A 26,986-nucleotide genomic window follows, 5' to 3' on the forward strand; every position below is an offset into this window, starting at 1 on the left:
GTAACAAAATATACAACGATATGACTTGAAAAAGAATCAACAACTATGGGTAAGATATGTAATATCTGAAAACACGTGAAATGCCATGAATGGCAAAATAACATTTGCTGTGGGCAGACAGGGGTGTGGAAGTGACAGTGATGTGACCCGGTGCCAATGCACTGATCACTCCTCAGAGTGCCGTCACTTTCACTGCCACGGCATGGCCGTGGGGCGGATGTCGGGCCTGGAAGGGCTGCGAGGCTGTCAGTCACCAGTGAGCCAATCCCAGGGGCCCCAGGACCGAGTGGGGAGTTGAGAGGGAAGGACGAAGGCAACGAACAGGGTTACTGAACGGGTTGCTGCTTTAAGCAACTGGCATCCGTCCTACTGGGGCCGTTCGGGGGAAACAGCACAGTGCCCGCTTCCTGCAGGGCACATCTTTATAGAGCAAATCCTGAGCCTCGCTGGAGAAGCACTGCCCAGCCCAGCCCACCTGCAGTTCAGCAGGCTCTGGCGTCCAAAAGCCACCTGCAGAAGCTCCCAGGCTCTGCGGGGCCAGTGTGGCTCAGCCGGTAGGAGCGTTGTCCTGTAACTGAAAGGTCATGGGTGCAATCCCCGGTCAGGACACATACCCAGGGTGAAGGTTCGATCCCCAGGATGGGTGCATACAGGAGGCAACCGATCAGTGTTTCTCTCTCACAATGTTGTTTCTCTCTCTCCCCCTCTCTCTAAAAGCAATGAAAAAACATCCTCAGGTTAGGAGAAGGAGGAGAAGGAAGAAGATGGAGGAGGAAGGGGGGGCGGGGGGGGGCAGGGGGAGGGAGGAGAAGGAAGAAGTGGAAGGAGAAGGGAGGAAGAGGAAGGAGGAAGGAGGCGGAGGAGGAAGGAGTAGAAGCCTCATCTTGGGGCTCTGCAAACTGCAGGTGAGCTCGAGGCGGCCAAGGGCACACACAGATGCAGCACACACAGCTGCAGCCTCGCTGGGCCTGCATTAGGAGAAGCATTAGGAGAACTATTAGACTAGGCTCGGTTTCTTTGCAGCATTCTTTTTTTTTTTTTAAATCTTTAGAGGGGAAGGGAAGGAGAGAGGGGAGAGAAACATCAATGTATGGTTGCCTCTGGTGAGTCCCCTGCTGGGAACTGGCCTGCAGCCCAGGCATGTGCCCTGAGTGGGAATCAAACCTCGATCCTCTGGTTAGAAGGCCCGCGCTCAATCCACTGAGCTACGCCAGCCAGGGCTGCAGGATTCTTTTCTAATTTTTGTTAGATGAGCAAAGTCGGAGCTGCCAGTTTTACCTAAGCAGGGACATACCCAGGAGCACCCCCACAAGAATCCCAGTGCCATTTCCTTCTCCTCTCCCGAAGGACACCTCAGACGTGCACGTGACTTAAGGCCACCCGATGCAGAGACTGCATGAGTGCCAGGATTCATCTATCAAATATTGATACGATTTCATTTCTGCTTGCATGAACATTGGCCTGCTCTGCTTTATCACATCGCCTTCTGGGTCATGAGCTCCCCATCTGGCTGTCACGGGCCAGAGCAGGCAGAGTCTTGTCCAGCTCGCAGCGGGAAACGACCGGAGCCAGGGTGCATCAGAGCATTCTAAATACCAGCAGGTAAGGAAATACTAGTGACTCAAGGTTCTAACACAGTTTCGGCATTTGTCTGTCATTCAACTAGCAGGAGATAAAAATTTCAAAACACTCTTCACAGAATTCCTTGAGTGGTTATCTTATGTCCCTGGGTTTAAAAAATTACACAGAAGCCCGAACACAATACTACACCATCCTGGAGTTCAGTGTAAGGAGCCCCGGTTAAAATGCCCTGACTTTCCATAGGTCTTGGTGGGAAAGGCGGGAGGGTGGCTTGCTTCCATCGCGTTTACACAAAGGTCTATAGAGACGTTCCCAAAGGCACAGCTTCCGAGAGGCGTTACATGTGAGACGTTAGAAACGCAGCCTTTCCTAAACACATCGCTGAATTCCAGAAATGTGACACCAGGTTAAAAAAGAGTCCACTTTATTTAGGGTAAAATGAGTGTAGGATTTATTTAGTTTTAAAGCAAGCTTAACATGCGTTTTAACTATCAGTGTCATTTTGCTGAGTCTCCGACCGCCAGGAGCAGGTGTCTCCATGCTGGTGCGAGAAACCCACTCCTGGTAGAAATACCGGCAATCCCCTCGGGGTTTCGAACTTCAGGACTGAACCACTTTAGCGTATTCCCGACTTTTTAAAACTTGCATAAAGTCCTACAAGACTATTTCGACACATATCAACAAAATTCAACCCCACTCTCTCCAATAATGAAAAAGTGCTTCTTCACACTGTTACTCTTTAAATGACGTGAAAGCAAAGAGAACTGGTTGGCGGCTTTAGCACCGTCTTTGGAGAAAAAGACCCTACGCGTCACCAGCCGTCGCCAGGCCTCGCAGAGGTAGGGCCTGTAGTCTACACACGCGTCCCCGTCCCCCGGGCGGCGGGAGGCCGAGGGGGGGCCTCCGCCAGGGTCGGAGGGTTTCTGCATTATGCTCTGTGTGGTCGCCAGGAGGACCAGGCGGTACTCCTGGACAAGCCTCTCCAGGACCTGCGAACACTTCTTCAGAGGGGCCTCCTGCAGGCCCACGCTCCCCCCTCCGTTGGCGCGGTCTGTCCAGTAGAAAGCCGACAGGCTATCCACAATCAAGAGGCAGAGAGAGGGGCGGCTGCAGAACATCGTTTCTAGAGAGTAAAGTGTCAGCAGCAACTGGGAGCTGCTACTGCAGTGCACCAAGAAAAACCTTCCGAGGCAACACTTGATTATGTCTTCAGAACTTCGCGCCAGTCTATGCTCCAGGATTGTAACGAGCCGAAGCATATCAAAGTGGTAATCTGTGTCAATAAATAAGACTTCTATCTCCAGTCCACCTTCTGCTTTTGGAAGTATACATCGTGCTGTTACATGATACAGCATTTCTGTTTTTCCTGTTCCTTCTGGACCATGAAATTCAAGAATATCACCTGCGTAAAATTTAAAAATGTCAGTCAAAATGCTGCAGCACAGTAAGAGTATAAATGAAAAATGTGCAAAAATGTTTTAAAAGACATTCACTGGAACGTGGAAGAAAAGCTAAACCATGTGCCAAAATGGGTCTGTAAGAACTAACTGCAAGTCCGTCATTGAAAGCAGAACAGGTGGACCGCATCTCCGCGACTCGGGGCGGGGGGGGGGGGGGGGGATGCCATGCAAGCACGCACGCAAGCACGCACGCAAGCACGCAAGCACGCACGCAAGCACGCACGCACGCACGCACGCACGCACGCACGCACTCACGCACGCACTCACGCACGCACGCACTGGTGTCGCGGAGAAGTAAAGCGCCAGACCTAGGACCTCCCCAAAACCCTGTTGCTTACTACAGGCGCGCTATTTCTAGTGACAGATCCCCCAGTGTCCATTCTCTCGTTTTCCGTTAAATACAAAAGCCCCAGTTGGGGGAGGCCATTCTTTGTCTCCCTTGCAAAGGGGGTCGCGGGTGTCTCGGATGCAGCCAGCGAGGCACGCGGAGGCCTCGGCCTGGACTTCTAACCCCAACCCTCGCGAGGCAGGTACCCCAGGTGCCCCGCGGAGGGGAAGCATCCAGCTGGGAGCAGTGAGGAGGAGAGGAGCCCCTATGGGGCAGGCCCAGAGGAGGGTGGGGGGAGACAGGAGGCACCCAGGACCTGGGCGACAGCCTGCCTGACTCCACTCCTGATGTAAGGAAAACAAGCCTCTATCTGGAAAGCGACTAGGCCGAACGTCTGTTACATGCAGATGAAACAATCCTAACTAGGGTTTCTCCATGTTATGGGCACTGTGGGTGGAGCTAGCCTTGACCATGCCCTTTCATGCCTACAGGCTGGTGGGTGAGGGCCCACAGCTCTCAGGCCTTCAATGCCAACAGCGCCCTCCACCGAAAACGCATCTCCAAACGGCCTGCAGGCCTTCCTTGCTGCACGACTCTCAGGAAATGGTGTCCATTCAGAATGGCATCTGTGCTGTGAATTACTCTCCTACCATCATAAATCCAAGTCCACTGCTCTGAACTTGGAAGAGCCAACCGAGTCTTTCCACATAAGTTCCAGTAACTCTCCTTCACCGGGGCAGTACGAATTAAGTAAAAGGCCCGGGCACATGATCCTGCCTCCAGAGCTTTCCAAAACCCATTCTGAACGGGGCCTTCCAATTCCTGCTAAAACTAAAACTCGACAAAAATACTGCCATTTAATTTATAGCTGAAGCGCAGAACAGAAAACACTGCGTTGAAATGTAGATTCTTAGGTCTCAAACACATTACGTATTTTGAGAATCCAGTTACTTTATTTCTTTTTTTTTAGTTACTTTATTTCTTGTTATGACTAATAAAACATTACATGTTGGAACAGTGACAAAAATGTGGAAGAAATTTAGCAAGTTGCTACCATACTGTATTTAAGGTAATAGAAAGTGTCAGCCAATTTCCTCAACAATCTTAAATATAATTTACTATTCAAAATTTACGTTAAAAAGACCTCCTCCAAAGATTCCAGCCCCAAGGAGTGAAACTATCTGCACATTAACAATTGCTTGTGGATGCTCTGATTAAATGTTAACACGGTGACAAACAATTCTCAACCCAGACGTTAGGTTTACTTTCTTCAGTGATATCCCGAGGGACCTAAGCTGCCCCACATGAAAGCCCTGCACGGCCGTGTAGCATGGGAGCGTGAACGACACACGCTGGAGGAAGAAATGCTGACAGGGAGCAGCACCAGTGATCGTGAAGGGACACATCGGATGGTGAGAAAGACAGTGAGCACAGTGACGCCCTGCACCAGAGCCCGGTCCTGCTCCCTGCCCCAGGCCCCTGGGGCAGAAGGCAGACATGGACAAGCAGCATTTCACAGGGCATTTCACAAATGACATGCACTCTTCGTGAGGTTGCATGGGCCCCAACAGCACCACCAAGGTAGGAAAAGCAAATTTCATCATCTCCCATGACTGCATTCATTGTGTTGTATGTACAAGGAGACGCCCGCCCCCCAAAACAGGAACTACCTTCTGGAGGGTGGGCCCCTTGTAGGACAGGCTTCCCCTGGCGGGGGGGGGGGGGGGGGGGGGTTGNCCCCGGGGGGGGGGGGGGGGGGGAGTGTTCTAGGAGCCCATCTGTGTTGATGAACCAACTGGCGTTGTTGTGAGAGGCTGTGTGCAGCTTATGTGAATTTTTTTGGAGACTTTCAGCACACTTGCCCACTTCACGATGGGTGACTGACCAGCACACCTGTCCATGCCATGCTCAGCGTTCAGCAGACTATGACCAAAACCAGCAGGGCCCCGTGCCCCACCCTCCCTATTTGCCTGATCTCACCCCAAGTGATCTGTTTCCCTGGATGAAAAAACCCGCAAAAGGAAACGTTCTGCCGACCTGGAAGAAGTGAAACAAAAAAGCAGAAGCACCAAAAGGCCTCAAAATGGACGAGTTCAAAAACTTTCCAGCAGAGAAAACAAATGTTTTGACAGGTGTATTGCACCAAATGGAGGGGACTTTGAAGGTGACTGAAGTTTAAACACGAAGGAATAAATACACAGTTTCTGATAAATAAATTCTGTTTTGGGGGGTTGGCTACTTTATAAGGTTGGGACTTGAATATTCTATCCCTAACACAAAACACTGTATCTTTTTTATCAGATGACTTTCTAAGAACTTCTGTTTTCTTTTTTTAGATTTATTTAAATTTATTTTTAGAGAGAGGGGAAGGGAGGGAGAGAGGGAGTGAAATATCAATGTGTGGTTGCCTCTCAAGTGCCCCTACTGGGGACCTGGCCCCCAAGGAGGGCATGTGGTTTGCAGGCTGGCACTCAGTCCACTGAGCCACACCAGCTAGGCAGGACAGGGGTGGTTTTCATAACCCCTTTCAGCATAACGTGAAAGAATAAGGCGTCTTTTTAGAGAGCTTCCCTACAGGGTTTGACAAGGCTTCCTAAATCCATACAGCAACTAAAACACAGCTGATATAGTGTATGTTTTCCTTAGCTCCTTGGTTTGGCACAAATAAAACTGGGGCAAAGTTTAAGGTTAAGCCCTTGGTTAAGAGGTTATTAGTGCCCTGGCTGGTGTGGCTCAGGAGACTGAGTGGCACCCTGCAAAGCAGAAGACCACTGGTTTGAATCCCAGTCAGGGCACACGCCTGGGTTGCGGGCCAGGTTGGGGGTGTGTGAGGCAACTGATAATAAGTTTCTCTTTCTCCCTCCCTTCCTTGCTCTAAAAATGAGTAAATAAAATCTTTTTTAAAAAGAGGTTCTTAGGTATATAAAGACACTCTTCTACAGATTAATAGCAAAGCAGTAGAAAGGTCATTTATAGCCCTGGCTGCTGTAGCTCAGTGGACTGAGCGCAGTCCTGTGACCCGCACGATCACGGTTCGATTCCCAGTCAGGGCACGTGCCTGGGTTGCAGGCCAGTTCCCGGTTCCCGGCAGGGGATGCACCAGAGGCAACCATACATTGATCTCTCTCTCTCTCTCTCCCTTCCCTTCCCCTCTAAGATAAATACATAAAACCTTAAAAAAAAGAAATGGGGAGTCCTTAAAATTTAAAAAAAAAAGGTCATTTATAAAAACGGGAGAAGTAAAATCTGCAAACTTGCAAATTACACGAGTATTATCATCAATGTCCTTGAACTAGATGAGCTGCAACCAGTTTCACTGTTTTTATAAACATTTACTATCTAATCCTAAGATCAGAAATCATTCCAAACAGTGTGCTCTACAGAGGGGACACGGGCCTTCCAAATGTGTGTGAAGTCGCCAGCTCACGTGTGAGCTGAGACCAAGGTACCTGCACCGAGACCCTTGTCCAGTGCAGGTACCGAGGATGACAACAAATGACGACAAAAAAGCAGCCGCCCCCCCCCACCCCCAAACAACCCTGTGCCATTTGGCACTTGGAAAATCAAACGAAACCAGAAAATCTGGATGGGTTGGCCTCAACTGTGACTCTCTCAGACAGAATGCTGTGGAGGCTTGGGTAACAGACTGTCAGAGCTGATGAATCTAAAGATCCGTCAAAATCAGGGTAAGAAAAAAGCAGCCTAAAAATACAGCATCTCGGTACCAAGCTACTAATGGTATAACAAACGTGTTGGATTTGCAGATTATAATCATTCTAGGACTGGAGATGTAACGAATCGGAGCACGGCACCAAATCACTGTGCTCTGAAAATGTGCCCATTTCCAGTCTCCTGTGACCCCGCGTGCCCTAGCGCCTCTCCTCCAGCTTCCCCGAAACAGCGTGTGACCAGGTGCTGGGCGGAAGGGCCGTCTTCATCGCCCCACTCCTGTCGGCCGTTGCTCTGATGAGTGTTCATCGAACCAGCCTAACAGCCTGAAGATCTGCGAGAGCTCTGAGTAAACTCCCTTAGTGCCTGAACAAGATGATGTTTTACAAGTTTCTACAGCCGCGGCCGGGCGGCTCCGTGGGTTGGAACATCGATCCCTGGTTGGGGCGTGTGCAGGAGACAACCGACTGATGTTTCCCTCTCACATCGTGACGTTTCTGCCCTCCTTCCTGTCTCTCTAAAAATCATAAACATATCCTTGGATGGGGATTAAAAACTAACATAAAAATAAAAGCTTCTATAAATGTAATATTCAAACGTACAAACTGAGCTGCAAATCCATGTTTCAATGTCAATTTCATAAGGCTAAACTTACCCTCTCCTTTTGTCTAACAGGTTTGACCAAAATCTGTCTTTTATGGTTGATAGTTTAGAATTTTATTTGCTAGCAGATCTGCTCTACAAGAAATATTCCAGGGAACCCTTCGGACTGCATTAAAGGTCAGCACACAGTAACTTGATCCAACTAAGTTAAGGGAGAGACCAATAACCACGTAAGTAAATAGGAAAACCCGTATAAATGTGGTTTACATTTGTAATTTTCTTCCTCTGCCTGATTTGAGACATAACTCCAATTGTGTTAATAATTTTAAATGTTTATGGGCACACGACATAAAAAGATATCATTTGTAACAGCACAAAGAAATGGAGATGAGGCAGAACAGTTTTTATAAGATACCGAAATTAAGATGGTTTTAGTCCAAATTAAATTGTTATACATTAAGATGTTAATTGTGATTTACTATTAGGAAAACTAATAGCAAAATAATATTTCTAATTTTTAAAAGACTTTATTTATTTTTTGAGAGAGGAGAAGGGAGAAAAAACAAGAGGCACAGAAATACTAACCGGCGGTCTCTGTACACGCCCCAGTCAGGGTGGAACCTGCAACCCAGACGTGTGCCCGGACCAGGAACTGAATCGGCGACCTTTTGCTTTGCAGTATGACAGCCAACCACTGAGCCACACGGGCCCATTTTTAAAAAAGTAACAATAATTTGAAGGGGGACTGGAGAAACAAAAACACCGAAGACACGGAACAGCAAAGTGGGAGTCATGAGCCCACCTTACCGGTATATCCGCCAACTATAAACGGTTCAAATGGCCCCAACGAAAGGCAGAGACGTGCAGGATGGAGTGAGAACTATGAGGACAGGCCGTCTGTGGCGGCCACACCTCACATTCCAAGCTACAAACACGTAGATAGTAAAAGCACAGAAAAAGACATTCTATGCAAATGACCAAAAGAAAGCCCGAGTGGCTATTCTATCACCGGACAAAACTCACTCTCGGACAAAAACTGCCGTTAGAGACAAAGACGGATGTGCTGTCGTGCTGCGGAAAAAGACCCGGAGCCGGTTCTACGTGCCCCGCCACCTTGCTGAGCGCTCCGCGTCGCTGTGAAACGGCCTCCGAAACCCCTTCCTCGCGCTAACCGAGCCTCTGCGTCTATTGGACAAACCCCGCGGCCGTCCTCTGGCCCCGCCCCGGGCAGCCACCACCCTGCTCTCCGTCTCTCCACGTCTGGCCCTCTCGGATCCCTCTGGGAGTGCAATCGCGAACGTATTCATCCTTTGGTGACTGGCATACCTCACTTAGCACGTCCTCACGGTTCATCCACGCTGCGCCGTGTGACGAGCTTTCGTTTCTTTCCAAGGCTGAATTATACTCCTTTCCATCTACATACCACATTTTGTTTATTCACTCATCCATCGAACATTTGAGTTGCTACAATTTCTTAACTACTCTGAATAGTGCTGTGGTGCACATGGGCGTGAAAGTACGTCTTCAATGCCCTGCTTTCAATTCTTTTTTTTTTTTAAATATTTTATTTATTTATTTATCTTTAGAGGGGAAGGAGAGAGGGAGACAAACGTCAATGTATGGTTGCCTTTCGTGCATCCCCTGCTGGGAGTTGGCCTGCAGGGGACCAGCCTGCAACCCAGGCATGTGCCCTGACTGGGAATCGAACCGCGATCCTGTGGTTCGCAGGCCCACGCTCAGTCCACTGAGCTACACCAGCCAGGTAAAACTTCAGGGAAGCCTAAGGAATGACTTAGGTTCCCAAGTTTCTTTTTTTTTTTTTAAAGATTTTATTTATTTATTTATTTTTAGAGGGGAAGGAGAGAGGGAGAGAAACATCAATGTATGGTTGCCTTTTGTGCATCCCCTGCTGGTAGTTAGCCTGCAAGGAACCGGCTTGCAACCCAAGCATGTGCCCTGACTGGGAATCGAACCGCGATTGTCTGGTTCGCAGGCCTGTGCTCAATCCACTGAGCTACGCCAGCCAGGGCCCTGCTTTCAATTCTTTGGGTAAGTACCCAGACACAGAACTCGGGGATCACATGGCGATTCTACTTGTATTTCGTTGGGGAACTTCCACCCTGTTTTCCATAGTGCTGGCTTCATTCTACAGTCCCACCAACAGTGCACAAGGGTTCCAATTTCTCCACATTCTCACCAGCACTTCTTGTTTTCTAGGTTTGCTTTTTTTAAAATTTCAGCCATCCTGATGGGTGTGAGATGACAAATAGGGCATTTTATAAAGATACGGAGTTAACCCATCAACAAGATATAACGAAAGCATATTTGTGCCAACAGGACCTGAAACCCCAAAGGACAGGAGGCCCCAAGCGGCGGCGGCACTGCAAAGGCAGACAAGTCAGCAGTAACGGCTGAAGGCCTCACCCCAACTTTCAATGTCAGACAGAACGACTCGTCGGAGGTGCAGCACAGAAACGGAAGGCCTGAATAACACTAACACCTGACCAGAACTAAGGGACGTCAATAGCGCACTTGACCCAGTCGTCGCAGAATGCACGATCTTCTCAAGTGCGCCTGAGACATTCTCCAGGGTAGACCGTATGTTTGGCCACAAAAACGCCTCAGTAATTTAAGGAGATTGAAGCCACAGATGTTCTCTAATTGGAAAACAATAAAAATAGAAAACAATCACAAGCTATAAATCTTCTTGACCTTGGTGTAGGTCATGGCTTCTTAACTAGACCAGAAGCATAAACAAGAACAAAAAAAGAAATGCAGATAAAGTGGACTTCATCAAAATTAGTGACTTGGCGTCCTGGCTGGGTAGCTCAGTTGGTTAGAGCATCGCGCTGATGCACCAAGGTTGTGGGTTCGATCCCTGGTCAGGCACATAGAAGAACCAACCAATGAGTGCAGCAGGAAGTACAACAACTAATTGACGTTTCTCTCTCTCTCCCTCTCTTCTTCAATCTCTAAACAAATCAATTTAAACAACTTACAACTTTGTGCTTCAATGGATACCGTCAAGATAGTGAAAAGACAACCCGCAAAACATAAAGACGAAATACTGGCAAATTATACATCTGCTGAGAGACTGGCATCCAGTATATATAAAGGACTCTGACAACTCAATAGTAAAAAGACAACCGGATTTTTAAAGTGGATGAAAGGTCTGAGATTCCTCTAACTCACACACACAAATTGCTAGTAAGCACATGCCAAGAGGTTTCACATCACTAGCCACCAGGGAAATGTCATCAAAACCACAATGCAATATCACTTCGTACTCGCTGGGAAAAACTATAATCAAAAGCCGGACAAAAATGTTGGTTTGCACATGTGGGGAAACTGGAACCTCGGACGTCTCGCTGCTCGTTCCACTCCCCACAGTGGAAATCGGAACAGGGCCCGGGGCACCGCAGTCCTTCCTGCGTCTGTCCCACGTCTCAGGCATAAGGAGTCCTGACAGAACCCCCCCCCCCACAGAGGGAGTTGCTGGGGTCGAAGAGGCTCGCTGATTCTTAAGACGCACCGCGGGTGAGCCGAGCCCCCATCATCAGCCACGCACAGGGCAGGCGCTGGCGTGACCTGCAGCCAAGCGTTTGCAGCCACCCCACGGAGCCTCCTGCCAGATGCGTGAACACACAGCAGAACCACACGCATTGCAGACTCAGGGCGCGGCCCGGTATTCTCAGGCTGCTCTTACCATGCACCGGGGAGTCTTCATCCGCAAACAGACATGGTTCCATTTCTCTCAGGGACCTTCTACCTTCCAGCCGGGCAAGGAGCTTCAAAAGAGAAAAAAAGAGAAAAAGAAAAGTCATTACCTAAAAATATAAAGTCCTAAAAAACCCACACTTACATAATTTTCCAGAAGTCTACAAAGAAGGCGTTTTATAATTTTGAGGACTTGGAGGGAATCACCAAGTAGGAAATGTAGGGAGAAAAGTTGTGCTCACTCACCCAGAAAAGAGTTAATTTTCTGTTTGCATACTGAGTGCCATTGGCAGGAATCCCTGCCCGCACCCCCTAGTCCCTGCCCCAGGTCCCTGCCCCCGGGGAGCGCATAGGGCAGTCCGCTCACCGCGCAGTGTGCGCCCGCCCCCCGGCCCAACAGCTGTCTTTCCCACCACGGACTGCGCTCGCTGCCCAGGCCCCAGCCTTCACTTCGCCTGCCCATCACACAGCTGGCCCCTCGTCTACTGGGGGCAGGAGGGAGGACAGGCAGAGGAGGGATCAGGTGGGCAGGTGGAGCGGAGGCGGCGGGTGCAGAGGCTACAATCTGCCCAACGTGGGGTTGGCCACAGGCAGACCCCAGCCGCCGTAGCTCGCAGCACAGACCCGTGGGAGACGCTGCGTCCCGAGGAGCAGGAGTCGGATCACAGAGGTCTCAGCGGCCGCGCTCAGGAGCCTGCTCCGCGGCTGTACACAGGGCAAGGGCGGTAAGCTCCACCGCTGAGAAGCTGTCTCGCTAGTGCAGAGCAGAGGTCCGGAAGCCAGCAGCAGCCCTGCGGGGCCACTTCCTGGGCCCAGGCCTCTCATCAGTGCAGGGGGGCGGCGGGGTAACGAGCAGTATCCCCCACCTCACAGGGTGCAGAGTGCTGAGCTCTGGCGCTGCCTCCCAGGAGCGTGCCCCCGTCTTCCTCCCCAACAGGCACACGTCTCCTAAACCTGAGGGTCCTGCGAGACCTGCAACCAGGGGAGCGACGGGCAGCAGCAGCTCATCTGGGTCTCACCCCCATCCTGTCTCCAAAGCCCCCCTTCTCTGCCTGTCCAGTGAGCCAAAGCCGCCCACCGAGGGTCTCTCCTGTTGCTTCTTCTGTCCTGGGCCCTCCCGTTTCACTGTCCCCAGATTTGGTAAACAGCCTCTTAAAAACAAACAAACAGTGCATGGCACTATGTAAGTAGGAGCCATCATGACCCAATTTCCAACCTCATCTTGGTGGCTAGCCGGGCACCAACCTGAGAGTGAACCAGGCCCGGAGAGCAGGCTGGGACTGGCTGCAGGAGCCCAAAGGAGAGCCTGCGCCCAGGCTGAAGTCAGCGACAGCGAGCGGGACACGGGGACTAACTGGAATGTCATCACAGGGAATGGACTCACAGCGGCTTCTCTGGTTTCTGAAGGCGCACAGGTGGGACGAGCCTTCCGTACAGCACGAGCAAGAGTGTGTCGCAAATGGGAAGGGGGCTGCCTCGCTCCGTTTCTGCACCCGAAGCACGGGGCTTGCTGAAGTCCCCAGATACGAGCAGAAAAACACCTGGGACTCTGACGCAAATCTGAACGACTGTTACAGAAACTAAAATCCATGATGTCCAGATCTGGGGAGTGAGGTGAAGCAGCCCCAGCCAATCCGGATCCGGAAGCACAAAGAAGATCCTGCTGGGCGTCCAGGCCACGGGACCAGACACGGCCTGCCCGCCACGGCAGCTCTGCTTTCAGGGAAGACACACGTCCCCTGGCAGCCATTAGGTGACGCGGCGACGCGTTTCTCTCGTCCCTGCACAGCCTCTCTGAGGCCCAGAGGTCGTGGGCACAACCATCTTAGTGTCCTTGGCATTCCACAAATACGGTGAAGTACCAGGCGGGCACTCGGTTTATAAATCAGTGCCCCCAGGTTGTCATCGTTACCGTACGCACCTAACAACCGACCCGACTTGGGCTCACTGGGGAGTCGGCCACACCTGATTTACAGACGCGCTCCCTTTCACTGGTCCCATTAACTGTCTGTCCCTCCGTTTCTCAGACGAGAAACACTAGGAGACACCAGAGCCAGGGTCCGAGCTCTCGGGCCTGCAGGCCCAGACTTCTCACAGCCTCAGAGCCGCCGACTCTCACCATGTCTGACCAAGTCCGAGGACAGGGACGGAGCAGAGTCGCGGACCTCCTCACCGAGGCTGGGCCAGTCTGAGGCCCAGGCCCCCTGCCTATCACCCACCCCCTGGTCCTCCCTCTGACAGCAACAGGGAGGCCCAGGGTCCCCCACAGCAGCAGCACTGGGGCAAGGGCACAGTCCGCAAAAGCAACAGGATGCGGATACCCGGACAGTCACCGGCACACACTTCACGGGACTCATGTGTGTGCCAGTGACGGGGGGGCTGGGGACACAGCAATGAAGCAGACCTGGTTCCCAACCCCAAAGACCGTCGCGGGGCAGAGTTGAAAGGTTAAAAATGTACAACCAAGCACGGCAGGTGGCACTGGGAAGGCAGGAAGAAGGGCGGCTGACCCTGCCGGTGGGAGGGCACCTGGAACTCTGGAGGACAGAGCCGGCGCTGCGTTCTCCCAGGCGCACACACAGTGCGCACTGACCACACAGTGCCTCTGTCCCCGCTTCCTGGAACGTCCTTTCCCCATTCCCGAGTCACATTCCCTAAGGCCCGGACCAAGGAACAAGCAGAAATTCTACACATTCTCCAAGGCCCCTCCCTCCATGAAGTTATTACTGTACATAAGAGCCTGTGTCCTAAAGTGGATGTAAATGCTTAAAAGGAAACTGGCTCACCCCCAACTCCAAAATGCTCTCCATTTGGCAGAACCTGGGGAGCTGCCTGATAAACTGAAGGAGAGCAGGGCCCAGGTAGGTAGAAGTGGAGGAAGCATGAAGAACCTCAAGGTACCCAGACTCTCATGTACCTGGGTCATCTGTGCCGACTCCCACCGCACAAGGAAAGCCCTTAGAATCCTTACAGCCACCATCGAAGTTCTAACACTCAGACAAAGGCCACCAGGGGCATTTACACCCCCCTCAATGTCTAGTAGGCAGAACACCTAACACAGAGGTATTTTTAAACGTGTTTAGTTTTAGAAAGACTGACCCTAGAGCAGGGAGGAGTGCCTAAAGAGAGATTTAACCAGAAATAAATAGCATTTCGGCAACTGTGTATCTAAGGCTGACTTGGGTAAAGGCTCACTTCCCCGACCCTCTGTGACTCACTTGTGTGCAGAGGGACACCGGCAGCAAGAGCCACCTGCAGAGGCCAGCCTGCAAACCGCCCCCCGCCCCACCTGCTGCCCCACGCAGGGCTGGGTTCCCACCCACAGGCTGAGGACAGCTCCGAACACTCCTGCCAATGATGTAAGGAAGACAGCTACTCCAGGCAGCAGTGTGTAACTATCGGGCTGGCCAAAAAGTTTGGTTTTTCTCGGTATGACGGCTCCAGTAGCATTTAGTTGTCTTTAACTTCGTTGGAGACAATTTCGTTAGACTGTATTAGGTCAGCTTGTCATGTCAGCATGCATTTTTAAAAAACATCAAAATTGGTGAATTTTTGTGCAGCCATTTTAATATTGAAGATGGAATAAAATATATAGTGTTGAGGCACATTATGCTTTATTATTTCAAGGAAGGTAAAAACACAACTGAAATGCATAAAAAACCTTGTGCAGTGTGTATGGAGAAGGTGCTGTGACAGATCGAATGCATCAAAAGTGGTCTGTGGCCCTGGCTGGGGTAGCTCAGTGGATTGAGCGTGGGCTGCGAATCAAAGGGTCGCCAGTTCGATTCCCAGTCAGGGCACATGCCTGGGTTGCAGGCCAGGCCCCCAGTGGGGGCCACACAAGAGGCAACCACACACTGATGTTTCTCTCTCTCTTTCTCTCTTCCTTACCTGTCTCCCTAAAAATAAATAAATAAAATCTTAAAAAAAAAAAGTGGTCTGTGAAGTCCCTTGATCCTACTGCATTCTGGTCAAATCCCTGCTGGGGGGCGGTCTCACACACTGGAAGATGTTCAGCAGTGCCCCTGGCCTCTCCCCTCTAGAAGCCAATAGCGGGAGACAGCCGACATACTCAAAACACCCAAATCAACAAGCTTATTAATGGAAACGAAAGCCATGTCTTTTATTTTACGGAAAAACCTAAGTGGACTTTTTGTCCAACCCAGTAGCAAACCCAGGGAAAGCCGGACGGCAGCTGCATCGACGGCAAGGGGACAGGCAGCTCTGTTACCGCGTGCTCGACCAGTGCCCACTGGCCCTTGTCACGGCAGACCCTTCGATCAGAGGGCTGTTCCTTCCCGAGACAGCAGGCTCCTCTGGCACTTCGAAAGTTCAACTGTCTTTCAGGGCACAGTGCAAGGCCTAGCTCTTCTGTGAAGCGTCTGTCTACATTACATGCAAAAAACAACTGTTACTCATAAATTCTGTGGTTAGATTCTGTCATTTCTTAGTGTGACCTAGTCCCCAACGGGCTGCAGCTTTAACAATCAGTCCTTTTATAAGCAGTCCCCCTGCCCGGGGCTGGTGTGGTTCGGCTGGTTGGAGTGTCGTCCAAAACCAAAAGGTCGCAGGTTTGATTCCTGGTCAGGGCACATGCCTACCGCGCAGGCTATCAGTTCCATGTCGGGGCGTGTCCAAGAAGAAACCAATCTGTGTTTCTCTCTCACACTGATGAAAATATTATTACTTAATAAATACTAAACGTGTCTTATTTAATATTTGTTTGCAGCAGAAACGCCACCCTGTACCTTTTCTAAGAAAAGAAAACCAGTCATTATTGCTAACGGGTATTTACCACGTGGTAACCACACAGAGAAAGCTGTGCGGGGGGGGGGGGGGGGGGGGGGGGGGGGGGGGGGGAGGNTTAGGGGGGGGGGCGGGGGCGGGTAAAAAGGAAGAACCCGCCCCCTAGAGGCAGCGCCCGTGGGAACGTGAGCAGGCGCAACCTGCGCCGCCCTCCACGACCGAGGCAGCGGCCGAGGGTCAAGACCGTATCCAAAACCCCGAGCTTGGCCGTGGCAGACCTGGGGTGGAGCCCGGGTGTGCGGAGCCCGGGTGTGCGGACCTCCGGTCTGGGCTCTCCACCTCACCCTCCGAAATTAGGGCATTAGAGCATTTCTGGAAGAATGTACGAACAAGTTCATGAGGGGGGGGCGGGGGGGGGGGATTTGGTGCTGGGGGGGAATGTCCTCCTTTTCACTCTAGAATTTNATGAGGGGGGGGCGGGGGGGGGGGGATTTGGTGCTGGGGGGGAATGTCCTCCTTTTCACTCTAGAATTTTCTGTCATAGGCATGTATGACTTTAATAGATATGATAGAATGATTATAATAAAGTTACTTAAAGAAAAAAAAGCAGACCGTATTCTGTATGCATCGACCAAAACTGGACACTTTCACTTTTTTCCACCAATTACTTTTAAACTCGAGGCCTGTTACCATTTCTTTTGTCTTTAAATTTGCTTTTATTGAATCCCGTATATTGCAGTCACATATTATTATATCTCTTTATTGAGACTCCATAGGGCCAAATGCCAAGTGACGTACGGACTCAGAAATACTCAGATGCGCGCACACAGAGAGGCATTAGTCACCTTCCGGCCACGCGGGGCATGACTGACAGGGCACAGTGCAGTGGGGCGGTCAGATGCCGCTACACTCTGCAGGTGTGGGAGGGGTTACGAAGTGATGTGTGAAATACACAAGGCAGTGTGTCTGTGACCCTTTGAGCCAACTGGCCTCGGTGCTACTTCCGAAGGGAGTGCTAAGCTTAAATGTAAACCTGGAAGGGACTTCAGAGCAGGCTGTCAGAGATTATGGGATGTATAGGCCTGTTACCATTGTTAAGACAATGTGAACCACACTATTTAACAACTGTGTGCCAACAAAGCCATTAGGTGGATGATACCGAACCAGTGCCCAAACCCCGGGGAATCGGTTCTGTACTCTCAGAAGGATATGAATGTAAAAATGCCATTCCTTCGATGCAAAAGCAAGAACAGATTACTCTACTGTAAACTGTATTCAAGTGCTGGCCTTCCTTAGATCCAGAGCTCATTATTGAAGTTTCCTACTCTCTCTCTGGCCTACCACACATTGTGTCCCCAGGACCTGTGACAATACTCTTAGCAACTTCGATTTCTGCGAACAGCTGGAATGGAGTGTCTTTTCCCTGCCACCCACAGGATGTGGGGCAGGCTCGCTGGTTCGCAGGGTGGTAACCCTGGTGAATCACAATGGTGAAGTAGCTTAGTCCGGTTCCGTGGGAGAGTTTCTGACTTCGGCTACCATCCTCAACACAACGGCTCCAGGCAGGATCCCTAAAGTAGGCTAATGTGCCCAGAAAGAAAACACCCTCCGACCAGACGGCGCACTCAAAGGACAGGAGGCTTGCTTGGTCGGTTTTGTTAACAAAAAGGAGAAAGAATAAAGCAGCACCCATTGCCCAGCTGCCCATTCCTCTCTCTCCACCGACTGCGCTCCAAAGTGACAGGAGCGAGTCGGTCTGGCTTCAGACCTCTGGTCGGACATGGCAGCCACAGAGTGTGATGGTAAATTTTTGTTCAGTCACCCGACTGTGCCAGGCTCCCATTTTCTAAGTTAGTTAGGCTTGTGTGAACTACAAAAGTCACCTGAGTTTATCCTGGGTTCCAAACGATCATTTAAATAAATAAGGTTGTAACTGCAGTGGTTCTACCAAGCAGCGGCTCTGCTCTCAAAAAGCCGGCAAACTCTGGCAGGCAGGCCAAAGCCACAGGAAAGGCTGTGACAGAGCCTGCTGGGTCTGCAAAGTCTACATGTCATTCTTTGCTGACTGGTCTCAGAGCGTTGCTTCTCTTCCCGGGTGGCCCTGAACTTCGTCATGATGGTGAGACCTCTGCCGCAGAAGCCTGGCTGTGGCTCTTGGCTTTCAGTAACATTCCACAGTTGAAATCAACCTGACTACATCCTTGAGACAGAAAGTAGACGCTGACATCCTTCCTTAACGTCATCGTCAGCAAAAATGGTCATTCTGTGTATTAAATGGTAACTAGAACATTTACAGGCCCTGTGCAGGGTCCACTGACCATGGAAAACTTCTTGTGACCACCCCGGGGACAGTCGGGGACACCGGACCTCACCCTCATCCCTGAGACCCACAGCTGCCCAAGGCCCCTCTATAAGCCACCTGCACGAATCCCTTGTGCACAAGCTCTTCGCAATCGACACAGCCTGCCTGATCGTGTCCTGAGCCTACCGAACCCAGCATTCAAGGTCCGGTAATGCTACCTCCCCTTCACCTACATAAACGACCCTTCCTTATCCACTCTGCCTGTTCCCAGAGCTCACCTCCCAACGAGTTCCCAGCCACTAGCTTTGTTCGACCCGCACACAACGGCTGGCACGTCCCCTAAACCAACCAACCAACCAACCAACCAACCAACCACACACTTGCTACTCTCTGCTTTGCAGCCTCCCCCCCCCCCCCCCCCCCCCCCCCNCACCCCCCCCCCCCCCCCCCCCCCCGGCTCCCCGCCCCCCGCCCCCCGCCGCACGCCAAATGGACTTCAGATGGTCCTTCCTACTGCAGCTGAGGGCCTCCTCCCTTTAGTCTCCTACGATCCCGCCCCTCTAACGGACCGCACAATATACACACCCCGTAATGTGTAGGTCAACTCCCTTCCTGGCTCTTTAAATGGCACCAGGTGTTTCGTTTGTTTCTGGCTCCTATTTCTTAACCAGTGGGTGACACACATTAAGTGCCTGACACCTGTTGGTTCAATTCCTGAACAAATTCTTGCGGGACATCAAATGGTGTGTGCTGGTCTGTAGATACTGAGGCAGGAAATGTAACCGCCTATGCCAGAAAAGCATCCATAAATGATCCCCGCGCCCCGCTCCCCCCAGCAACTGCTCCCTTTTCCGAGCTTCTCTCAGCTAGCAACCGCCTCTGACCGCAGTTAAATTGTGAAGGTTTGGGCCATAATCCCAGCGAGTAGAGAGCTCGAATGTTACCTCCATCTGTGCACGCAGAGAGTCATGCATCTACAGGATTGAATTAGTCTGGCTCTGTTCCGAGAACGCGCTTTTTAGGCCTCCCGCCTCGGAGGACTTTGCATCACGGGGCGGCTCCAGGTGCATATGTTGGGGGTGCATAGATAGGGAAGGATGCACAGGTGGGACAGGGCGCACAGGTAGAGACTGTAAAGGTCGGGGGGGTGCACAGGTCTCGGGGAGCACAGGTTTGGGGAGCGCACAGGTGGACGGGTGCATAGACTGGGTGCGGTGCACAGGTAGGGAGTGCAAGAGTGGCGGTGCAAAGGTGGGACGGGACCCACAGGTGGGAGTGCACAGGTCTGGGGAGCGCACAGGTAGTGGGGTGTACATGTGGCGGGGCTCTAGGCGCAGAGCGTGCCCGGCCGGGAGCGGCGCTCCCAGACTCCCCCACCTTCAGGCCTCCCTCGCCATGTCCTCGTTTCCTCCCGCTCCCACCCCGACGACTCTCACCTCCGTCCCAGACTCCGCCCTATAGAAGTCGTTAGACATCGCCCCGAAAGCTCGGCGAACCTGGCACTCAACTTTCCCGCCACCAGCGCCATTTACCACGGCCGACGCTGGCTCCGCCAGGCAGCCAGCCACTCAGGCGCGCCGACCCGCTGACCCGGACGCGAACGTGCGCTCAGCGCCCGCCCCCGGCCAGCCGGGGAGGAAGTGGGTCTGCGCAGGAGGCGGACCCGCTCAGGTCTGGGCATGCGCAGGAGGCAGGCATGCGCAGCAGGGCGTGGAATCTAAAGACGCCAGACGCCATCGCGGAGCGAGACGCGGCGCGTGATTATCGTCTGTTCACAAGCTTCGTTTCGTGTTTATTAGGTAAAACTTAAAGCGTGTTTTCATGTTCTTACTCTTAGCAAAAGTTTTAATGAGTAGGCAGGCGTTTTTCCGGTCTGTTCTTGGGCTTAAGGCCTCTGGCCGAATGTGCGAGTCGTGGTGAATTCTGACAAAAAGAAAAACTACGGTACACTTAAAAGTATGTCTAAAATATACGGAGCCTGCGTGTTAATCTAGTTTTTTTTCCAGAGGTAGAGGAGTTCTGTTACTGTTGGTTATCAAGTGTCCACTCGTTAAGATAGGTGTTAAATAGACGCGTAGATAGAAAAAGCTAGACGGGTGCTGAGTACCATAGGCCAGGCCTTGCGCCAAGGTCTGGGAATACGACGACGAGGGAGAGATGGACCCGAGTGGAGTTGAGTGGATTTACTGGAATGTGGTTTTTAAAAAACGCGCTTTTCAACGGCTGCGTCTGTCGTCTTTTCCGTACACTTGCCGGGGTGTAAATAAGAAATAACGACTATAATAATGGCAATGGTCGCTAACACCCACAGTGTTGAGTATCCGCCGGGCCCGGCCCAGGGGGTGTGTGTGCAATAACCCATTGAATCCCCGAAGGCCTGTGAGGCGGGCACGGCTACGAACCGCGTTTTAGGGCGGAAGAAATGGAGACATAAATTGGGCCCAGGTGACCATGTTGACCGGATTGTAGCGGATCGACACCTTAATGAAAAATAGCAAAGACGACGAATATACAGTTTCTTAAACACGTGCGCGCGCGGCTCTGAAGGAAGGAGGTAACATAGGTTCTAGAAAAATACATGGAACGAGGGTCTTTTCAGAAGGCGAAGCCTGAGGCCTGTTTGAGTGTGGATAGGAAGAGCCGGGAGGCTTCATGGGTAAGGACCGTGACTCCGGGCTGCTGGAGAGGTGGGGGAGGGGAGGTCTAAGAAGCGGCTTTAGCCTCTGGTTCACTCTGAGCAAAGACAGGGCGCCCGTGAGTCCGGGGCAGGGAGCTCACAAAGCTGAGGGGTTTTAGGCCGAGGGCGTCCACTTTTCCTCCGAAGGAGAAGTCAGGTAGGAGAAACCCAAGCATTGGAGCCCTTCTGTGAAAGGACCCCCCCCCCACGCGTGTTACCGTCCTTAGAGAGGATTTTTGGCCCATTCTGGAGCAGTGGGTTCCCTGAAATTGAAGTACTCTTCTGCTGTAGAGGATAACAGCCATCATTTTAATTGCAGGGGAGGGGTTCCTGCTGCCGCGTTGTCTGCAGTCAACATTTAATACGCTGCACAGTGTCTGTACAGGGTTTTCACTGTAACGCGTTTTCCCACCTGAGTTACCATCCCCCTGAATTACAAGGTGAATTTTCTGAGCTCACTGTGGATATTGAGGTCAGAAACTGCTAGAATTTTCATCCTGGTGCTGTCCCTTGTTACCATGGTACAGGTTATTTACCACCCTGGACCTTTACTAACAAAGTGCTGTAATGACAAAGTGAAATAATGTACTTAAAACAGCTGGCACAGCACCTAGCGCGCCATAGGGATTCCTTTCCTACCTTCCTGTATTTCTTAGGTCATCACTTAGCATATTGCTGAAGAGACAAATAAATACTTAATGTCTGTCTCCTGTTCGCCATGATGGCAGCGATCGGGGCCTGGGTAAGAGATGAGCCTGTGGCGTCGTTATCCAGGAGGGCTAACCATAAAGGGGGTGAAATTTCTCCACGTGTTAAGATACGAGAAAAGGAGATGGAGAACCATTTTTATTGCAGCCCCTTTCAAGGAGGGAAAGGCACTTGGAAAGGGCGAAAGGAACGGCAGGGGAGGCATGACTGACAGGTCACCAGGTGTAGGGCAGGGAATTGTGATGGGAAGGGGGGGGACCAGCTCACACACCCCGACCACCAACACTCCCTGCCTTCTCCCGCCCGCTCCAACACCCAGAAGCAGGATTCTGAATCTGTAAAGAGAAATACTGAAAGTGTGCCGGATTACATTGTTTGCTAGGCTAAGCAAGTCCACAAATATCAGTCCAACTCTGATGGTATTGATAGTGATGGTTTAAGGTAAAATTCTTTTTGAACTGGGGTCCTGGATTAAGTGTCTGTCTGTCTGTGTGTCTGTCTCTCTCTCTCTCTCTCTCATTCTACAAGCTGTCAGAGTTGTTCAGTGAACAAAGCAAAACCATGACTCCTGCCCATTATAAAAGATTTGGCCTGGCCGGTGTAGCTCAGTGGATTGAGCACAGGCCTGCGAACCAGAGTATTGCGGTTCGATTCCCAGTCAGGGCACATGCCTGGGTTGCAGGCCAGTTCCCAGCAGGGGATTCATGAGAGGCAACCATACATTGACATTTCTCTCCCTCTCTCCTCATCCCCTCTAAAGATAGATAAAATCTTAAGGAAAAAAAAAGATTTGGGTTCCCTAAGCTGAAGTCTCCCCTTTGGTAATGCAACTCACTCCAGGTTCAAGTGTTACCTGACACCTTTCCCCTTGCCCTGTGGTTACTGGCCCTTGGGTAACCACTGCAAGGAGATGCTGCTGTTGCTTCGAGTAAGGCCGACGTGTCAGCTCACGGACCCCCTGCAGTTCTTGGTAACCCACCGAAACGTCTGTAACGGGGTAGATGAAACCTGAGTGAACAGAGCAGCTGCTCAGAGAGGCAGAAAGACTGGGATTCGGGATGGTGCCGGAGCGCAGCCAGAATAGGTGAATGTGTTTTTCCTTCTGAACCGAAAACTTTATGCCCAGTTAAGCTTTCTTTGTTTCTTTTCTTTTTTAAAAATATTTTATTTATTTATCTTTAGAGGGGAAGGGAAGGAGAGAGGGAGAGAAATATCAATGTATGGTTGCCTCTGGTGCATCCCCTGCTGGGAACTGGCCTGCAACCCAGGCATGTGCCCTGAATGGGAATAGAACCGCGATCATGTGGTTCGCAGGCCTGAGCTCAATCCACTGAGCTACACCAGCCAGGTCTTTGTTTCTTTTCTTAAATTATTTTATTGTTGTTCAATTATAGTTGTCTGCATTTCCCTCCTAGTTAAGCTTTTTAAATAAAGGTTTGGATGTAACTTTCATGATTTGAGGAACTAGAAATTTAAACCTGGTACTAATAATTAATAATGCCCATTCTAAATGGTAAGAATTTAAACTGGTAGCACTGACCATTAATATCAGAGCATACAGTTTTCTGGAATGAAAAAGTTTCCATGCAAAGAAATTTTCACCCATTCTTTAAAAAGCTTAGAGAGTTGTACGGGCTTATGAAATGTGCCTTGCAGGTTATACTAATGTTTCTCGTTGCGTAGATTAGAATATTTTTTGGCTGCAAGTCACAGAACACACAGCTTTCACTGATGTAAATAATGAACTAACTGGGCCACACAGCTGCAAGTCCAGGAGTCGACAGACTTCAAGGGTTAATTGAGAGGCTCAGTCACACGGTACCAAATTCCTTTTTTCTCTGCTTAGATTCTTATTCTCCACCTGTGTGTCCATACCTGAAACTCGGAACATCGGGGATTAAGACTGGGTGGGTGAGCCGCTGCCCTGCCCTCCGGTGGAGGTGTGTTCTCTCAAAGATTATAGGCTCTGTGGAAAGGGGCAGATAACAGTAAATGAATGACCACAACAAAGGGAGGTCGTTAGGAGAAGTGGGGGCGGATGCTGTGGAGTCAACCTCTGCCTCATTAGGCCCTCCCCAGCGAGGACACGTGGGTACAGGGCCACATTTCTGGGTCACCCTGTGTACGCACTTCTGTACAAAGTAAATCTTCCTTACGAAGAAACCGGTATTTTAGAAAGAAGGCTTTACAGGTGAGTAGTGCCTGTGCTGGATGGGCTCCTTGGTCCCCACCCTCGGGTGAACTGGCCTTCTGGTCCATCAGGTGAGCGCCTGTTTGCATGGCCGTCTCGCACAGCCTGGCTTTGCAGTTACCGCCTTCAGTGCTCTGGAGACGGCGCTTGTCTTTCAAAGAACGCGCAAGGCGCTGTCACCAGTTGCTGGTAGAAGTGCAAACATGTCCTGTCACTTTGGAGGGGACTTCGGTGGTCTCTAACAAAACTATACATTTAACTTTTTTTTTTTATATATTTTATTTACTTATCTTTAGAGGGGAAGGGAAGGAGAGAGGGAGAGAAACACCAATGTACGGTTGCCTTTGCTGAGGAGACACAATGCATATCGTGTGTCCCCTGCCGGGACCTGGCCTGCAACCCAGGCATGTGCCCTGACTGGGAATCGAACCACAATCCTCTGGTTCGCAGGCCCGCGCTCAATCCACTGAGCTACAGCCGCCAGGGCTACATTTAACTTTTTGACAAGTCAATCCTACTTCTAGGAATTAATCCCGAAGTCATGTCTACATTCCACCTCTAGGTATATGCCCTTAAATCCATTGACATGGGTTTTAAATATGGAGATTTAAAGACCATCGTTAACTCTGCCTCTGGTCCTGGCTGTGTGCCTGACTTCCATGCGATGGCAGCCTCCATCGCTTCCTCTCCGGTGAGGCGCCTGGATTAGATGCTGGCTCCACTTGTTGGAGGTCAGCTCCGTTCCAGACACTGTGCTGCTTATTCTGTGTGTTTGTCTTCCAGCCCGAAGGCTGTTCGCGCTACCCCCTCTCACAGGGGAGAGCTGGAGGCCCAGAGGTTTAGCGATGGTTCGCTCCTCCAGCTAATGAGAACGCAGGTCTCCCTGTGCTCTTCCTGACACATTCCGGTGCTCCCAGAAGCTGCAGAGATCTAAAGCGTTTTACAACTCTAGAGTCTGTGCTACTGGACTCTTTTTAAAAGTGAAGTTTATTGAGTAACATGGGTTAATAACAGTGTAGGTGTCCGATTTTGTAGTCCATCATTTGTGCATTTACTGGGCGCTCGTCCCCCACAGTCTGGTCCCCTTCTGCCACCCTATATTTGACCCCTCTGTGATTTTTCCCCCCTTCAAGCAAGAAGAGGGTCCTCCTTCCGTGCCCGGTGCAGCCATGGCTCGTGGTCCCAAGAAGCACCTGAAGCGTGTGGCGGCCCCGAAGCATTGGATGCTGGACAAGCTGACCGGCGTGTTCGCTCCCCGGCCGTCCGCCGGCCCCCACAAGCTGAGGGAGTGCCTCCCCCTCATCATCTTCCTGAGGAACAGGCTGAAGTACGCGCTCACGGGCGACGAGGTGAAGAAGATCTGCATGCAGCGCTTCGTCAAGATCGACGGCAAGGTCCGCACCGATGTCACCTACCCCGCGGGCTTCATGGATGTCATCAGCATCGACAAGACCGGAGAGAATTTCCGTCTGGTCTATGACACCAAGGGTCGCTTTGCTGTCCATCGGATCACCCCTGAGGAGGCCAAGTACAAGTTGTGCAAAGTGAGGAAGACCTTCGTGGGCACCAAAGGAATCCCTCACCTGGTGACCCATGACGCTCGCACCATCCGCTACCCTGACCCCCTCATCAAGGTCAACGACACCATTCAGATTAATTTGGAGACTGGCAAAATTACTGATTTCATCAAGTTTGACACTGGTAACCTGTGCATGGTGACCGGCGGTGCTAACCTGGGAAGAATCGGCGTGATCACCAACAGAGAGAAACACCCCGGTTCTTGTGATGTCGTGCACGTGAAAGATGCCAACGGCAACAGCTTTGCCACCCGGCTCTCCAACATTTTCGTTATCGGCAAAGGCAACAAAGCGTGGATTTCCCTTCCCCGTGGGAAGGGCATCCGCCTCACCATCGCTGAAGAGAGAGATAAGAGGCTGGCGGCCAAACAGTGGGCGAAGTGAGCCTAGGTGGCTCTTCTAGAAGAATCTGTGCACAGGTGAAGATAACGGCATGAAAAGAAGGTGATGGGCGGACTGACGTGTTCACGAAGACGTTAATAATGCATAACCTATGTTTCATGCCCTTTCCTTTGGGACTGAACAGCTAAATGGGAATGACAGTCCCCTCCTCCAGCATCACTCTCACTCCAGCCTCTTTGTCCGTGTGTCCCAGCATGGGTCACCAGACGTGCGACAGCTCTCGGCGCCCTGCAGGGCCCCTTTCACTTGTTTACCCCCCTTTGGTCACATTTCTTACTCTCTCACGGTTGTATAGACGGTGTTCTACATGTGTTTGTAGGTTTCCTGCCAAATAAGTAGTTTTGTTTTGAATGTTTATGTAATTGCAATTGAAATTTTAATATAGATTTTAGTTAATGATGTATTAATATTGGTTTATTAAATGTAGCAAGTTCACCATACCAACGTAAGATGTTCCTAATTGGTGAGGCTGGTTCCAGATACATGGAAACTCTACTGTCTTACTAATTTTTCTGTAATGTAAAATTATTTTTAAAAATAAAGCTTGTTAAAAATGTGTGTGTGCAAAGATGAGAGGTTTGTGGATAAAAATACGCTATTTAAACTGGTAAGTTAGTATGCTTTATCACCTTTTATATTGAAACTAAAATGGGGGGTAAAGTGTGGCAAATGCCACAGTATCTTTACTAGCTTTGTTGTGTGTGTTTTTTTTTTTAAGATTTTACTTTTTTTATTTTTAAAAAAGGAGAGAAAGACCAGCGTGTGGTTGCCTCTCATGGTCCAACTGGGGGCCTTGCCCACAACCCGTGCTTCTGCCCTGACTGGGGATTGAACCGGCAACCCTTTGGTTTGCAGTCTGTTGGGCCACACTAGTTTTGTTTTAAAAATCTCAATAACTCTCATGTTGAAAGAATAAAGTATCTCCTATACATTATAAGTTCATCTTAACCTACAAATTTACTTTTAACTGCTAGGGGCAAAGGATTGTTCTTTGCCTTGTTTAAATAATGTACAAAATTAGGAAG

At 50.7% G+C, this 26,986-nt stretch overlaps 2 protein-coding genes across 2 annotated transcripts; one reads left to right on the plus strand and one right to left on the minus strand.

Moving 5' to 3' along the window:
* Positions 1–2,010: 2,010 nt before the first annotated feature.
* XRCC2 (X-ray repair cross complementing 2) lies at positions 2,011–19,994 on the minus strand. Its single transcript, XM_037029510.1, has 3 exons — positions 19,843–19,994; positions 11,348–11,429; positions 2,011–2,983 (listed from the first exon to the last, which is right to left on the minus strand). The coding sequence occupies exons 1-3, from the start codon at positions 19,879–19,881 to the stop codon at positions 2,259–2,261; spliced, it is 846 nt and encodes a 281-aa protein (XP_036885405.1). The 5' UTR covers positions 19,882–19,994; the 3' UTR covers positions 2,011–2,258.
* Positions 19,995–20,105: 111 nt separating this feature from the next.
* On the plus strand, positions 20,106–26,516 carry LOC118975527 (40S ribosomal protein S4, X isoform-like). Its single transcript, XM_037029504.1, has 2 exons — positions 20,106–20,205; positions 25,116–26,516. Exon 2 carries the CDS (start codon positions 25,152–25,154, stop codon positions 25,941–25,943), a length of 792 nt encoding a protein of 263 aa, XP_036885399.1. The 5' UTR covers positions 20,106–20,205; positions 25,116–25,151; the 3' UTR covers positions 25,944–26,516.
* The last annotated feature ends 470 nt before the right edge of the window (positions 26,517–26,986 follow it).

Source organism: Sturnira hondurensis, unplaced genomic scaffold, assembly GCF_014824575.4.
Source record: "Sturnira hondurensis isolate 20B ecotype Veracruz unplaced genomic scaffold, ASM1482457v3 Scaffold0020309, whole genome shotgun sequence".
Taxonomy (NCBI): domain Eukaryota; kingdom Metazoa; phylum Chordata; class Mammalia; order Chiroptera; family Phyllostomidae; genus Sturnira; species Sturnira hondurensis.

Coding starts and splice junctions, on each gene's coding strand:
- XRCC2 (XM_037029510.1), bottom strand. CDS start 19,881: ATGTCTAACGACTTCTATAGGGCGGAGTCTGGGACGGAG. Junction 11,430..19,842: donor GGGCGGAGTCTGGGACGGAG/GTGAGAGTCGTC, acceptor TCTCTTTTGAAG/CTCCTTGCCCGGCTGGAAGG. Junction 2,984..11,347: donor TGAAGACTCCCCGGTGCATG/GTAAGAGCAGCC, acceptor AATTTTACGCAG/GTGATATTCTTGAATTTCAT.
- LOC118975527 (XM_037029504.1), top strand. CDS start 25,152: ATGGCTCGTGGTCCCAAGAAGCACCTGAAGCGTGTGGCGGCCCCGAAG.